The 14,905-nt window shown below is 44.3% G+C and overlaps 1 protein-coding gene across 1 annotated transcript in view; it reads left to right on the top strand.

Moving 5' to 3' along the window:
• Window positions 1-14,905, top strand: part of WWC3 (WWC family member 3) — a 128,842-nt gene that overhangs the window by 56,409 nt on the left and 57,528 nt on the right. Inside the window, 2 exon segments of the mRNA XM_073013879.1 lie at window positions 6,078-6,154; window positions 6,996-7,075. Coding sequence (XP_072869980.1) covers window positions 6,078-6,154; window positions 6,996-7,075 — 157 coding nt within the window.

The raw sequence follows: 14,905 nt of genomic DNA, 5'->3' as shown, positions 1-14,905 counted from the left end.
GGGAACACGTTTTATTCCTAATGGTTGCTTGTTGGTAAAGATGAGGCAATGATGTGTGAACAGAGGAATTAACTGGAACAGCCATTTCTAATGTGGGAGCAGAAGGTAGGGAGAAGTGTATCTCACCTGTACCCTTCACACATTTCCCTTGAGCTATGGAAACCACCAGAAGAAAACTTCATTCATTGGAGAGGAACGATTTTGTGTCAATATTGGGCTCCCTGGTATCTAAGAACATCCATGCCTTGACCTGAAAGCAAATTCAGATACTTGGCTGAATACTTTGCACACTTGTCTCCATGAGAGTAGGAACCCAACCCTGCTTGATTTCAATGAGCTTCTGAGCTAGCTGCCTGGTAGTGCCCAGGCCTCATTTATGCTTCGTAGAACACTGGGATGAAACTGCTCAACAATAGACTCATTCTCTCTGAGACACACCTGCTACTTTTTCTACAGCTCCATTTTGTAGAGGTTTTTTTCTACTTTCTTTATTGCAACATGTTCTTCTATTTGCCTGCCTTTTAACACTGAATACGTTCATTATCTTAGACACATTTTTTCCTGTAGTTACTCCTTTATTCTTCCTGAGAAACTCTAGCCCCAGGTACATTCAGATGAACTATATATGACCATTTGTAGGATCTTTTGGAAGAAATTCTTTCATGGGGTAGGATGATAGTCTAAACCTCAGGTCTGCAAACTATATCAAGCCTGTGGGCTGGATCCTATCCACTGTGGGTGTTTGTAAATAAAGTTTTATTGGAACACAGCCATGTCCATTTACTAACCTATTGTCTATAGCAGCTACAATGGCAAAAGAGTATTTGAGACAGATTGTATGGCCCACAAAGCCAAAAATATTTACTGTCTGGCCCATTAGAGAAAAAGTTTGCCAATCCCTGGTCTACACCCATAGTTCTCAGACCTGGCTGCAAGCTAGAATCTTTAAAAACTTGCTGCTTGGACCTCACCCCAAGAGATTTTGATAGAACTGGCCTTGGGTGGGACCAGGCTTGTTTTTTTTTTAAGCTTTTCAGGTGATCCCCAGGGTTGAAATCCACTGGGCTAGATGGAGTGTGAATGGCCCCTGTAGCAGCAGGAATATGACTTTGTTTACTATCCTGGTTCCTAGGAGTTACTCAAAGTCTACATTGAAAGAGGCAGCATTATCTCTGGTGAGAAAGGGCTGATCCACCCTGAGTTCTTGGATTAGGTGGTGGTGAAGCTTGACCTTATCAGCCATCAGTCCTGCCAACATTCCTTGTGAGGCTCCAAGCCTGTCTCACAATGACTGTCTTCCATTGGTGCTCTCTCTGTTTTTTTTTTTTTTTTTTTAAAAGACAGGATCTTGCTCTGTTGCCCAGGTTGGAGTATGGTAGTGTGATCTTGGCTCACTGCAGCCTCAACCTCCCAGGCTCAGGTGATTCTCCTACCTCAGCCTCTTGAGTAACTGAAACTCCAGACGTGTGCCACCATACCTAGCTAATGTTGGTACTTTTTGTAGAGATGGGGTTTTGCCATGTTGCCGAGGCTGGTCTCAGACTACTGGACTCGAGAGGTCTGCCTGCCTCCACCTCCCAAAGTGCTGGGATTACACATGTGAGCCACTGCACCAGGCCTTATTGGTGCTCTCGCTGTTGAAGGATTTCTCATTTGCTGTCTTGGTTAGGAACAGGACTACAGGCAATCCATTCCAATTCAAAACCTTTTGTTTTCCTTCACACAAACATGTTGGAGCAGGCAGGAGAATAAAGAATCATGGAGCATTTTTCCCATATATTAGTTGGCAAGCCAGATTTTGAAGGTTGCAGCAAAGCATATGTTTCCTGAGAAATAATCCCCTCGTCTGTCCTGGAGGGAGAATTCTTGGTTAGGATTTGGTGGCATCTTGGGTTACTTCTGTAGATCACTCCCAGGTGGCCTTACTTGATTGTTTTTGGTCTTTTGCTTATATTGCCTTAAAAAAACCCATCCTGCCCACTTTGTTGGCCTTGCATATTTCTCCGTGTGCCTCTCTGGTAGATAGTACCTGTCAACCTGGAACCTGTCAGGGCTTGTCGGCCTTTTGCCCAGAGTCATTCTTGGCTCCCTTGAGCAACTGCTGACAGTGCTGATCCGTGGAGGCCTACACCTGGTCCTAAGGAGCAGCCTGCCCCAGAGGATGTCTTTGAAGAAGGACTGCTGGTCTTTTAAAGCATGTCTTCTCTCTGGGGTGACCTTAGGTTTCCATAGCTCAGAGGAGACCTGTACATAAGAGAGACAAAGACAGACAGACACATGGGCACATACATTTCCCCTTTCAATAATCTGTCAAACTGAAATCCAGAGTTAAGTAGTGGGGTTTGCAGCATTTTGAGTGCTAAATACACAGGTCAAGTTCACCCATTGGGTGGTGGGCACTGGGGAGCTGGAGGACCGTTTCTTTTTCTGGGAAAGCTAGCCCAATTAAAGGATCTTTGGCAGCTGACCCACAGGAACCCAGATTCTAGACATGAAGCCCTCTGTGAATGATGGCATAGTGTAGTATAGATCAAGTCGCTACAAACTCAGTCTTTTAATCTATAAAATGGGCAAGGAAACGTAAGTATCATTTCACCTTCACAAAGATTTTATGAGAATAGATTAAATAAACGTGAAAGGCACCCTGCAATAGCAAGGTATAATAATTTACATTGCTGTGGTCCAGCTAGGCTATAACCTTGTTATTATATTATCTGAGGCAATGTTATATGCCTGAGCAGACTCCATATTGCTATTTAATAGCTCTGCCCACTCAACTCTTCAAGAGAGAAGAAAACTTTAGAGGTGAAAGTCTGGTCTTTATCATAAACCTCAAGATTGGAGACATGTCTTAATGGAGGAAGATATTCCGTTTATAAATGTTGTGGAAGGCTGAGCACGGGGCTCACTCCTGTAATCCCAGGACTTTGGGAGGCCGAGGTGGGTGGATCACTTGAGGTCTGGAGTTCCAGACCAGCCTGGCCAACATGGCAAAACCCCATCTCTACTAATACAAAAAATTAACTGGGTGTGGTGGCGGCACCTGTAATCCCAGCTACTTGGGAGGCTGAGGCAGGAGAATCGCTTGAACCCAGGAGGTAGAGGTTGCAGTGAGCTGAGATCACACTACTGTGCTCTGGCTTGGGTGACAGAGTGAGAACCTGTCTCCAAAAGAAAAAAGTGTTGTGTAGTGCACGCTGTTATGGGATCTGGAGTCCTGAGCTGTTCTCGGACTCTGTAAGTGGTTCTAGTAGACTTACTGGCAGATCTGAGGAAATGAGAATTTTAATTATAAATTGAATTACATTATTAAAAGTTATACCAGTGTTCACAACCATCCTTAGTATTTGAAGATAAAATGTATTCGCTGTGTTAGTTACTTGAGTAGACTTTTCCCTTATCCCAGTCCTGGAATTTTATAATTTTATAGAGACCATAGCAAAAGTAACATGAATGAGATCCATATAATTAAAAGGTATTCTGTCATTTATGATGGTTTCAGCTGCAGCAGAGAAGAGTAATTCTCATGGGCCTGGACAATAAGGAAATTCATTGTCACATAGTGGAGTCCTCTGGAGGTGGAGTGGGATTTCCCATAGGTGGATTCAGTGGCTCAGTGGTGTCATTGGTTTGTCAGTTTCCCCCTCTAGGAGTGGATACATGCTGAGTCTCTTGGGGAGAGGTGGCTACCCAACACTTCCAGGGTTCTAGTACTTAGGAAGGAGAAATGGGGGAAGGTTGCTGCATAGATGTCCAACAGTATCCAGGACACCTCCCCTGTGTATTTCAAGTCTCTTTGCTAATTTTCCATATGAAACTGCACAGACAGAGGAAGATTGGTACAGATTTTTTTTTTTTTTTTTTTTTTTTTGAGAGAGAGTCTCGCTCTGTCACCAGGCTGGAGTGCAATGGCGTGATCTCGGCTCACTGCAACCTCCGCCTCCTGGGTTCAAGCAATTCTTCTGCCTCAGTCTCCTGAGTAGCTGGGATTACAGGCACCCGCCACTACACCCAGCTAATTTTTGTATTTTTAGTCGAGATGGGGTTTCACCATTTTGACCAGGATGGTCTTGATCTCTTGATCTCGTAATTCGCCCACCTCAGCCTCCCAAAGTGCTGGGATTACAGGCGTGAGCCACGGCGCCTCACTGGTACTGATGTTTAGCATTGCAGTGAACTTTGTTGAACTTGGTGGTAGGCTTACTTTCTACCCTTAATGGGAAAGATCCCAGGTGATAACTCTTGGCCTTGTGTTCCTCCCACTGCAAGTTGACAAGTTGACATATGTGTTGTAGTGTTGTAAGCCAGGATTCAGCAAGCCCTAACCTCATAGCCTCATTTGCATATTATCTCTATCCCAAGTGAAAGGCCTTTAAGCTCAGATCTGGGAAACTTAAAGTCCCAGGAGTTTAATGTGGAGATGTTTTCTATAAATTATTTCTGCCTTTTAAGGGCATTGTTGGAGATGTTGCTTTCATTACCGATCTTAAATGAAACCAAGGAGTCAGGCAAGATGGAAGATGTAGGATTTGGAAATAGGCAGTCTTGTCTAAGAAAGAATTGTTTGTAAAGTATTTTACTCCATGTCTTTGAGAGATCATGAGTCTAAGTATAAGAAAATTGGAGATAAAGTTGGCAAACATTTAGCTCTTCCAGTTGTTTATTTCCAGTAGATTCAGTTGTTTGAAATTCTGACTGAATGGGACTGAAATAGTAGATTTTCCTCAGAACTGTTATTAAAATAGGAGATCCGACTGCTCAAATGAACTTTGGATGTGGTTCTAATTGAGGTTTGAAGTAATTGTGCTGTTGAAGTTACTGGATGGTGTTGAGCCATCCTTTGCAGTACATAGTCTGCAAATGATTTTGAATTGGTTTCTCATTGTTGGCACCTAGTTATCTGAATGACAGCCAGCCTTTGATTCTCAGATCAAAGGAGTTAAAGAAAGGACTCCATCCCTGCAGGTGTGTCTTCTGAGCACGTGATGTTAATGACAATAACTGGGAGGCAGAGGGCACCAGAGTGGGGTGGTTTACAGATGCAGACAGTCCAGCATTCCACTAGCTAAGCAGAAGGGAAGCCATGCAGCAGTGGTACAGAGCCCATGGCTTCAGAAACCTAAAGAAAGGAGGCAGAAGCATCAAGAAAAAGCACCGCAGAGCGGTGGATGGGGTGGTAGAAATTAGGAATAGCCACTTGCTGCTCCAGCTGCCGTAACACTGGAAAAAGCTTGCAGCTCTCTGTGTGCACGGAAATTTGCTGAGTGTGCCTAGCGTGTAAATAGCTCTGTGGCTCTTATTCATCCCTAGGTATTGGTTACTCACAATAATGATGCCATGTCTGTAAAGAGACTTTAAATCATGTACACTGCACTGTTTAGGAAAGCATTGAGGTATGTGATGTCTTTTAGCTAAACATTCATCAAAACAAGTTATTAGAGTAAAAGCGTGAGTGCCTCACTTCAGTTTCTGGGACAAACAACTTGGGGCCCCATCTTTCCATCTTTTTCTCAAGACTGCCAGATACTGACGTATTACTAGAAATCTTTTTTATTTTACAAATTTCTAATTTTTTTTTCCTTTCTTGTGTCAAAAATTGAAGAAAATAAAAATAAAATCATTTTTAATGCAGCCACTGAGAATAACTGCAGTTAACTTTTTGGTACTATCTTTCCAGTGACGTCTGTATATGTATTTTAAAAGAAAGTAAAAGTAGGTTCATACTGCAAGTACTATTCACGTATTAAATACAGTTTCCTACGTCATAATCATACCTCTTCCCTCCCCTGCCCGCTGTGTCTCTATGGTGTTTAACTGTAGTAGTTTTATAGTAGAACTAAGCAGAGTTTTGATTGACCTACAGCCATGTATTTTATTATATGGGATCCTATAGAAAGTCCTGATTCAAATATCAAACATCAGGAAGATTTGAAGATGTTAAATGTCAGTTCTTTAGGAGCCAGTGACCTCTTATAAGTCAGAGATTTAGAGTTATTTAATGCAGTGAATCAGAAGTTCCTTATGTGTATGTATTTTGAAGGATCCATTATAAAATAAAATATTTTCTTTCTCTTTAGCATTCTCTGGATATTCAACAAATACAAAGTATGACCCACACCAAATTAAAGCAGAAATAGCAAGTCGTCGGGATAGGGTGAGTAAAACCGATGCTTTTACAACCAGGTGGATGGAAGCCTGAGGCCTCGCAGCCTAGGCTGCTGGCGTTCCCCTCTGGTTGACTCCTCCTGGAGGGATGGCTAGCAGTGTTAGACTGGAAGGGTTCTGAGGGTTCTGATGCTCCTTCCCCGGTAACCCCTGAATTATCTATGTGCTACCGTGTTTCATCTCTTCAGACCCTTGTCTTGGTTGTCTGGGAAGGGGAACACTTTTGTTGCATTTGGGACAAAGCACGAGAAACATCTTGGCAATGAAGCCTGCTCCTCTCTTGGTGTGTCATTCCCTGAATCAGGGTGTATCTTTTAGTGCAGTGGTTCTCAAATTTTAGCACAGCTAAGAAAAATACCTGGGAGCTTGTTCAAAGTGCCAGCTTCCAGGCCTAGCCCCTGAGTTTTGACGTGGACCTGGAGCGGCTCCCAGAATCTGTTTAAAGAAGTACTCCAGGAGCCATTGAGTTTCAGGTAGTCAGAGAGCAGGCTTCTGGACACAAAGTTTCATGTGCGGGAGTCTGAGAGGGGTGGGTAGAAGGAAAGATGAAGAATGTGTTACAAAAGTTGCCAGTTGTAATGTGGAAACCTTGAAAATGTTACTGGTGCCCCACTTGGGTAAGAGTCTGTCTAATCTGGGATTTTTGTATCTAAGCACAGCAGGTCTTCTAGAAAGGCTACTTCTTATGCATGTGAATGGAAGTTTATAGTGAGAAGAGATGATCTTCTGAACTGCAAGCTGAGTAGAAACTCAGATGACAGTGTTAATAACAACTGTAGAAATCATTCTTTGCAGCTGGTTTTTGGAAAAAAAATGTGATTTGTCTTTAGCTTTCCAGATTAAAACGAGAGCTGACCCAGATGAAGCAGGAACTGCAGTACAAAGAAAAGGGGGTGGAGACCCTGCAAGAGTGAGTTGCCTGGACACTTGTTCCTAAGCTTCATGACCTTCACTTTCATGCCTTTATTTATGCTCATGATTTTCCAATGCTAACTTCAGAATCTCTCTTTTCCTTGAAGATATTTCGTTGCTGTAAATGGAAATACTCGGGAAACAAGACCTTTATTTTTATGGTTATGCACGTTTGCTATAGCTGTGCAAGACACTCATGGCTAGTTACATTTAAATTAGACTTTTTCTTAGTTTTATTCTTTTAAATTTTTTGTTCTAAAATTGACATTTAAAGTAAAAGAAAATTAAAAGTTTAGTTTCCCAGTCTCAGTAGCCACATCAGAAGTACTCAGTAGTGACATGTGGCTAATGCAGGTTTTCTCCACCATTTAGCACTAGTGGGATTTGGGGCTGGATCATTCTTGTCTTGGGGGGACTATTCTATGCACTGTAGAACGTTGTCTTGGCCAGGCCTGGTGGCTCATGCCTGTAATCCCAACACTTTGGGAGGCCGAGGCGGGTGAATCACCTGAGGTCAGGAGTTCGAGACCAGCCTGGCCAACATGGTGAAACCCCATCTCTACTAAAAATACAAACGTTAGCCAGGCGTGGTGGTGCATGCCTGTAATCCCAGCTACTCGGGAGGCTGAGGCACAAGAATCACTTGGCAGGCACCTGTAATCCCAGCTACTCGGGAGGCTGAGGCAGGGAGAATCTCTTGAACCTGGAAGACCGAGCTTGCAGTGAGCCGAGATTGTGCCGTTGCACTCCAGCTTGCTCGACAGAGCGAGACTCTAAGAAAAAAAAAAAAAAAGAATGTTGTCTTTACTCTTTACCCACTAGATGCCAGTAGCATCTTCCACCTGCATTGTGACAACCAAAAATGTTTCTAGACATTGCTGAGTGTCCCCTAAAGAACACATTTAATCCCAGCTGAGAACCACCATGCTGGTGGCTACTGTATTGAACACCATAGGCAATAGATTTCCATCATCGCAGAAAGCTCCTTTGGACATTCTGGTCTGTAGGTCTTCCTCCTGTTCTCATTTTTACAATTAGAACTTTATCCCTACTAAGAGATTGGGGATGAATTGTTTACAATTAGTGAGCTGTATCAAGTCTGAAGATTTCATGAACTAAAGGTGGTGTTTGAGAAATGGCGCTGGTGTGGGTCTGAAGGTTTGCCGAGCCATTCTGTCCATTCACTGGCTTTCCTTGCTGAACTTGCACATGTGCCTCACGCCTTCTGCACCTACTTTTCTCATCTGCAAGTGGTGATTGTTTTAGGCAGCTCAGGCTGCTATGACAAATACCATAGACTGGGTGGCTTGAACAGCAGATATTTGTTTCTCACAGTTCTGGAGGCTGGAGGTCCAATATTTGGTTCCTGGTGAGGGCTTGATTCCTGATTTGCAGATGACCATCTTGTCGCAATGTCCTTTATGGCTAAGAGAGCAAAAGCTCTGTTCTCTCTTCCTTTGCCTAATCCCATCATGGGGTTCCACCCTGTGACCTCATCTACCCCAAATCACCTCCCAAAGGCCCCACCTTCAAATGCCATCACATTAGAGGGTAAGGCTGTAACATAAGAATTTGGAGGACACACAAACACACAGTCCATAACAGCAGTCATTGTGCTCAGTTATACTGAGGACAGCACCAGCACCTGGTACATGGCCAGCCAGAAACAATTAGCCTGACTCTGTGTGGTTACTGTTACTGACACAGGTGGGCAGCAAGTTGCCTCTTTCATCCTGCGTGCAGACGCATGAAGTGGTACACGTGACTGCAGCACTGCTCTTTATGGCGAAGTAATAAAGGAATGTGAGGTATAGATGTAATTACTACCATTACCCAGCTATGTGTTTGTGTGCATTTTGGATCTACACTCAGAGCTTCCTTTTATTAGCCCTAGTTAGTATTAGTAAAGCTTCTTCTTTAGTTTTTTTTTTTTTTTTTTTTTTGACAGAGCCTTGCTGTGTCCCAGGCTGGAGTGCAGTGGTGCAGTCTTGGCTGATGGCAACCTCCCCCTCCCAGGTTCAAGTGATTCTCGTGCCTCAGTCTCCCCAGTAGCTGGGATTATAGGTGCCTGCCACCACACCTGGCTAATTTTTGTATTTTAGTAGAGATGGGGTTTTGCCACATTGGCCAGGCTGGTTTCCAACTCCTGACCTCAGGCGATCAGCCCACCTCGGCCTCCCAGAGTGCTGGGATTACAGGCATGAGCCACCATGCCCGGCCTCTTCTTTAGTTTTATCTTAAGCAAATCAAGTTTCTTTTCCAGCCAACCAGCTGCTGGTTTTGTCATTCATGCAGTGCATAAGCCAGAGTGCTTTCCAAATGCACTGACATGTGTTCTGTCCTTTTAGCCCCCCACTCCAGCCAGCCTCCAGATACTCCAACACCTCCTCAGATGAAACTGTGTGCGCTGTGGCAGTGTCATCCTGTGTCACTTTGGCTAAGGGAGTGGATAAGGAATAAGCAGCAACAAATCATTTGATTTGTGACAGGTCACCGAAAGTTATTAGGACTACCTAGTTGGATTTGAGGTGAATTTCCTACCTTCATTAGGTCACACTGTAGCTGTCTCTCATTGTGATACAGTGTCTGTGGGCAATAGGTTGTTTTTTGTTTGTTTGTTTGTTTTTTGAGATGGGGAGTCTTTCTCTGTCACCCAGGCTGGAGTGCAGTGATGTGATCTTGGCTTGCTGCAACCTCCGTCTCCTGGGTTCAAGCAATTCTCCTGTCTCAGCCTCCCAAGTAGCTGGGATTACAGGCACATGCTACCATGCCCAGCTAATTTTTGATTTTTAGTAGAGACTGGGTTTCACCATTTTGGTCAGGCTGGTCTCGAACACCTGACCTCAGGTGATCCACCTGCCTCGGCCTCCAAAGTGCTGGGATTACAGGCATGAGCCACCGTGCCCTGCCCAGTATGTAGTTTTAATGTTAGTCATTGTGCGTGCTGGAGGTTGCAGTCAATGTCATTCTCATTTGCAGCTGTGAGGAAGGTGACTGGGGTTCAGGAAAAGTCTGAGTTTGCTCAGGATTCCTGAGCATCAGCAGGGAGCCACGTCTGGCACTTCCCTCATGGCTGTGGTTTCTGGAGTGGGTTGCTGGGCTCAGTGCCTGTTGCTTTGCCGTGGCTCCATCATTTTGGTGAACTCCATTTCCTTATTTGAAGACAAAGGCCATATAGCAGTGTCAGCTGTAGACGGACTGATTTAGAAAATAAAATGTACTGCTGACTGAGAAAACCCCCTTCTCCTTAGCATGGCTAGGATGTGAATTCATCTCTTGTAGTTGCAGTGGTTTCAAGAATAGGAAAAGGCAGCCTCTGTTTCCCTAGGGGCATTAGACAGAGAAGCAGGAGCCAGAATAGTGAGAATTTTAACTTTACACCTGCGGCCAAAATGGAGCGCAAGTTGTGCTCCTGGAAGAGAGGCGGGCCAGTGCTGTTTGGATTTTCTTTCTGCTTTCATTATCAAGATCCCACGCTTGGGAACAGCAATTGTAAACTTGCCACTTGCCAAGGGGAGGCTCCTCCTGCCTGCCTGAGCCAAGGGGAGGGAGGCTCCTTCTGCTTGCCAGAGCTCATGAGAGTACCCGCCCTCCCCCTGGAGGCCAAGGAGTGGCCTGGGGAAGGCTCTGGACCTGGCCTTGGTCCTGAGGGGCTCACCCCACCTCATGCCTGACCAGGGGCAAGTCGGCTTTCAGGAGGGAGCTGCCCAGAGCCATTGTTTAATGGGCATGTTGCCTTGGCTCTGTCTGATGCTGCATTGTCACTGTGCATGTTTACTTTATTCTGGGACAGACAGAGCCTCACAGGAAGAAGAGAAAACACAGGCACCCATGCCACTCTTAAAATATTTTTGTAAGTGGAAGATAATCTGGTAACCTTTCTCTGAGTTCCACAGCTTATGAGATGAAAACAGCCTCATTATTTTTTCTGGTATTGGACATTGGGCTTTTATGTTTGGATCGAATCATGCAAATGTATATTTTTTAAATTGAGAAATTTTAGAAGGCCTTTTCAAGCATTGAAAATGTGATTACCCCATCTCTACTGGGAAATCCTGACTATACATACAGATAGCACGTGAGCTGTTATACTTAAACATGAAGCATCTCTGATTTTATCACCAACATTGCTTTAAGGCAGTGGCCCAAGATTTTCCTCCAGAAAATTTCCTGCTGTTCTCGCTTCCCAGAATATCCAGTGTATTCTTTTCCAGAGCACCTCACCAGGAGTTTGGCTGCTTATAACATTTTAAGCTTGCCTTGTTTATCTTGGTGAATTTCCTGGCTAGCAAGGAAATTCATCATTACACTTGGGTCCAAGTAAGGAAAAAAGAACCTTTTGTATTTTACTTTAAATCTATATATGTTGTTGATTGTTGTAGAGAGGAATTGGCCACAGATATGTTTGCTGGGTTAATGATAGAATATGTACATGGGTGTGTGTTATATATGTATCTACGTGAAGTGTATACATGTAAGCTTTTAATGATGGAAAATATCGAACATAAAAGTAGAGAGAATAGTATACTAAAACCCTCCTGTACCCCTCACCCCATTTAACCCGCACAATTGCCAGTCTTTGTTCGGTGGTGACCCCGCCGCATCTGCTAAGCTCTCACGGCCTTATTGAAGCAAATGCCAGAATCCCATTTAATCCATAAATATGTCTCCAAAAGTTATGGACTTCTTTTGAAAATAATTCTAATCCCTGTACCCCACTTACTAGGCATCTTGTGTCCAGTGAGCTCTTGCATTTCTTCAGGTGTTTGGGTCCAGTTTGGGCCACAGAGTGCCTTTGATTGATGTCTTTTCTTTTCTACTCTCCCTCCTTTTTTTTCCCCCTGACAGCTTGTTTGTTGGAGAAAGTAATTTGGTTGTCCTATAGAATTTCCCTAATGTTGGGTTTTGCTGCTGAAATTCACATGATGTCATTGAACATGTTCCTCTGTCCCTTGTTATTTATGCAAATGGGTATAATAGTTTGAGAGGCTTGATCTGATTCAAGTTCAATTTCTTCTTTTTAGTAAGAATGTTTTTAGGTGGTGGTATTACTTCCATCAGGAGGTACCACTCTCTGCTTGTTTCTTTTTGTGGTGTAACGATGATCGGTAGGTTCTGGCCTTGTTAGCCCAGTGCTTTGATTTATATTAATAACATTTCTCGTCAGCTTTTTACCTAAGTTGTGGATGTGTATCTTTCAGGATAAGTTCCTGAAAGCAGGCTTGGTAAGTTAAAGGGTGAATGTATTTGTCATATTATAGGTTGAATATTTGTTATCTGAAATGCTCAGGACCAGAAGTGTTTTGGATTTCAGGTTTTGTTTTTTTTTGTTTTTTTTTTTTTTTGAATATTTGCATCATACTTACTGGTTCAATATCCTTAATCCAAAAATTTGAAACCTGAAATACTGTAGTGGTCATTTTCTTTGAGTGTCATGTCAACGCTTAAAAAGTTTCAGATTTTGAAGCACTTTGGATTTTGGATTTTCGGATTAGGGATACTCAGCTTGTATTAGATATGGCCAAATTCCTTTGCTAAGGGGTTGCACCGTTTTGCCTTCCTACCACTAACATATGAGTGTTCTCGTTTCCTGTGGCTTTGCCAACAGGATGTGTTGATAAGCATTTGCATTTTTGCCAGTCTCATAGGTGAGAGATAGTATCTCAGTGTAGTTTCAATTTGCATTTCTCTTGAGGCCTTTTATAAAAGTCTTCAGAAAATAGGAGCACCATTTAGAATGAGTAATTAAAGTTTACAGAAAAATTGAGCTTTTCCAGTGAAAGATCTCCTGGACTCTGTTGCCCTAAAGTTTCTGAAACGTTTTGGAAAAATTACCTTACTGTAACTTACTACTAGTGTCCAGGGGCAAAGGGAAGACTCAGGACCAGAACGCGCAATGTTTCCCAACTGGGTGATGTGCGTGAACGGACCAAGTGCACCAATAGATGTGGGCAAATTCCCCTCTCCAGCTCCTGCCTGGAGCTCTAGAAAGCACCTTGTGTTAGATTTTTTTTTTTTTTTTTGAGGCATAGTCTCAGTCTGTGGCCCAGGCTGGAGTGCAGTGGCATGATCTTGGCTCACTGCAACCTCTGCCTCCCGGGTTCAACTGATTCTCATGCCTCAGCCTCCTGAGCAGCTAGGACTACAGGTGCACACCACCACGCCCAGCTAATTTTTGTATTTTTTAAAGTAGAGACAGGGTTTCTCCATGTTGCCCAGGCTGGTCTTGCACTTCTGGGCTCGAGCCATCTGCCCGCCTTGGCCTCCCACAGTGCTGGGATTGCAGGCGTGAGCCACTGCACCTGGTCCCTTATGTTAGCTTCTGAGTGGTCCTGCAGGTGGGAAGCTCATTTAACATTGCCTTTCCCTGAGTTTCCTGCTCGTGTTATTGGAGCCTATTCCTGCCATGATACCTATAATGTCCCTGAGCACTGGCTTGATGGCAGAAGATGCTTTTGGGGAACTCTGCCTGGCCACCTTGTCCATGGTGTGCTGTTTCTACACCTGGCCTCTGATCCTTCTCACAGCTTCCACCACCACGGCTCTGGGCCAAGCACTAATGTGAGTCTCCATCCTCGCACAGTAGCCACGGGGTTCTTCCACAACTAGTGCTCTCCTTGTGGTCCTCCTGTGGCTCTCTCTCACCTACAACACAAGCCAGACTCTACATAGGCTGGCCGTCGGCCCTGCCTCATTTACCTCTAGTTTCACCTTTGAAAGGGATGTCCTGTACCATGGATACTTGGAGCTGCCTCTGCCTGGAATGCTCTTTCCCCCAGATGCTCACATGCCTGCTCCCTCCCTTCCATGGGCCTTTGCTTAGTGACTTCTGGAGAGATCCTGGCTTAACCATCCATCTAAAAATGTACTCTGTCACACTCTGTCCCCAAACTCTGCTTCATTTTTTTTTTTTTTAAACATTTGTGACTGCCTGACCTAAGGATGTACTTTTCATTGTCTGTCTCCTTGGCTGGAATCGTGCTGCACGAAGACAAGGACTTGGCTTTGTTCGCTGCTTCATCCTGAGGACCTAGCGGGTTCTCAGCACAGGGTGGGGCTTGGGAGTGAATGCAGATTGCCCAGGTGTTGGGGGGAGTGGCTGAAGTTGCTGTTCCTGCCGGCTAGTAGCCATCACAGTGTCCCCTTCTTTCTCGGACACTGGGACACTGAGTGAGGGCACATCTTTCCTCGGCCAAACCTTTTGTCCCTGGGCTAGAGGAACTCAGGGAGGCCTCCAGACGTTGCCCAGTCACCTTCTTGCTAACTGTCCTCTAGCACAGCATTCTCTTCTGCATTTTGTGTGATATTCTTCTGGCCTGGGTTGTAAGAAGTCCTATTATCACCGCTCTTCAAATCACAGAAAGGGATGCTCACCAAATGTTCCACTAACTAGTTTCCATGAGGTACATTCTTAGCCACTAGGCGAGCCTCTGCTTCAAGACTTTTGATTTCTTGATTAACTTCCCAAATGGGGTGAAACCCATTTGTCTCCTTAAATACGAGCCACTACATCCTTCTAAGCATGCAATACCAGAATGAAGCATTACCACATATTAGAATTAGCATTTTCTGTCTGAAGGGATTTAGTAGTCTCAAGAAAGGGTGGGATTGTTCACTTAGAACAGGCTTAAAGTAACGATCTCCCATTAGTGTAGCACCTACGGTACAGCCCATGCGAAAACCCCGGCAATACTCAGATAACAGCAAAACGTACAGAAATGGGCTGGAAACAAAAAGAGCATTGTTCCTGGTTGTGGGACAGGTCTGGTGTCCCACACAGGTCTCACTGTTGATAGAAAGCCGCCGGAAGCTTTCTGAGGTTCACCCA

The sequence above is a fragment of the Chlorocebus sabaeus genome, chromosome X (genome assembly GCF_047675955.1).
Source record: "Chlorocebus sabaeus isolate Y175 chromosome X, mChlSab1.0.hap1, whole genome shotgun sequence".
NCBI lineage: Eukaryota > Metazoa > Chordata > Mammalia > Primates > Cercopithecidae > Chlorocebus > Chlorocebus sabaeus.
Note: the sequence above shows the minus strand (reverse complement) of the source record. Positions and strands in the feature narration are given on the sequence as shown.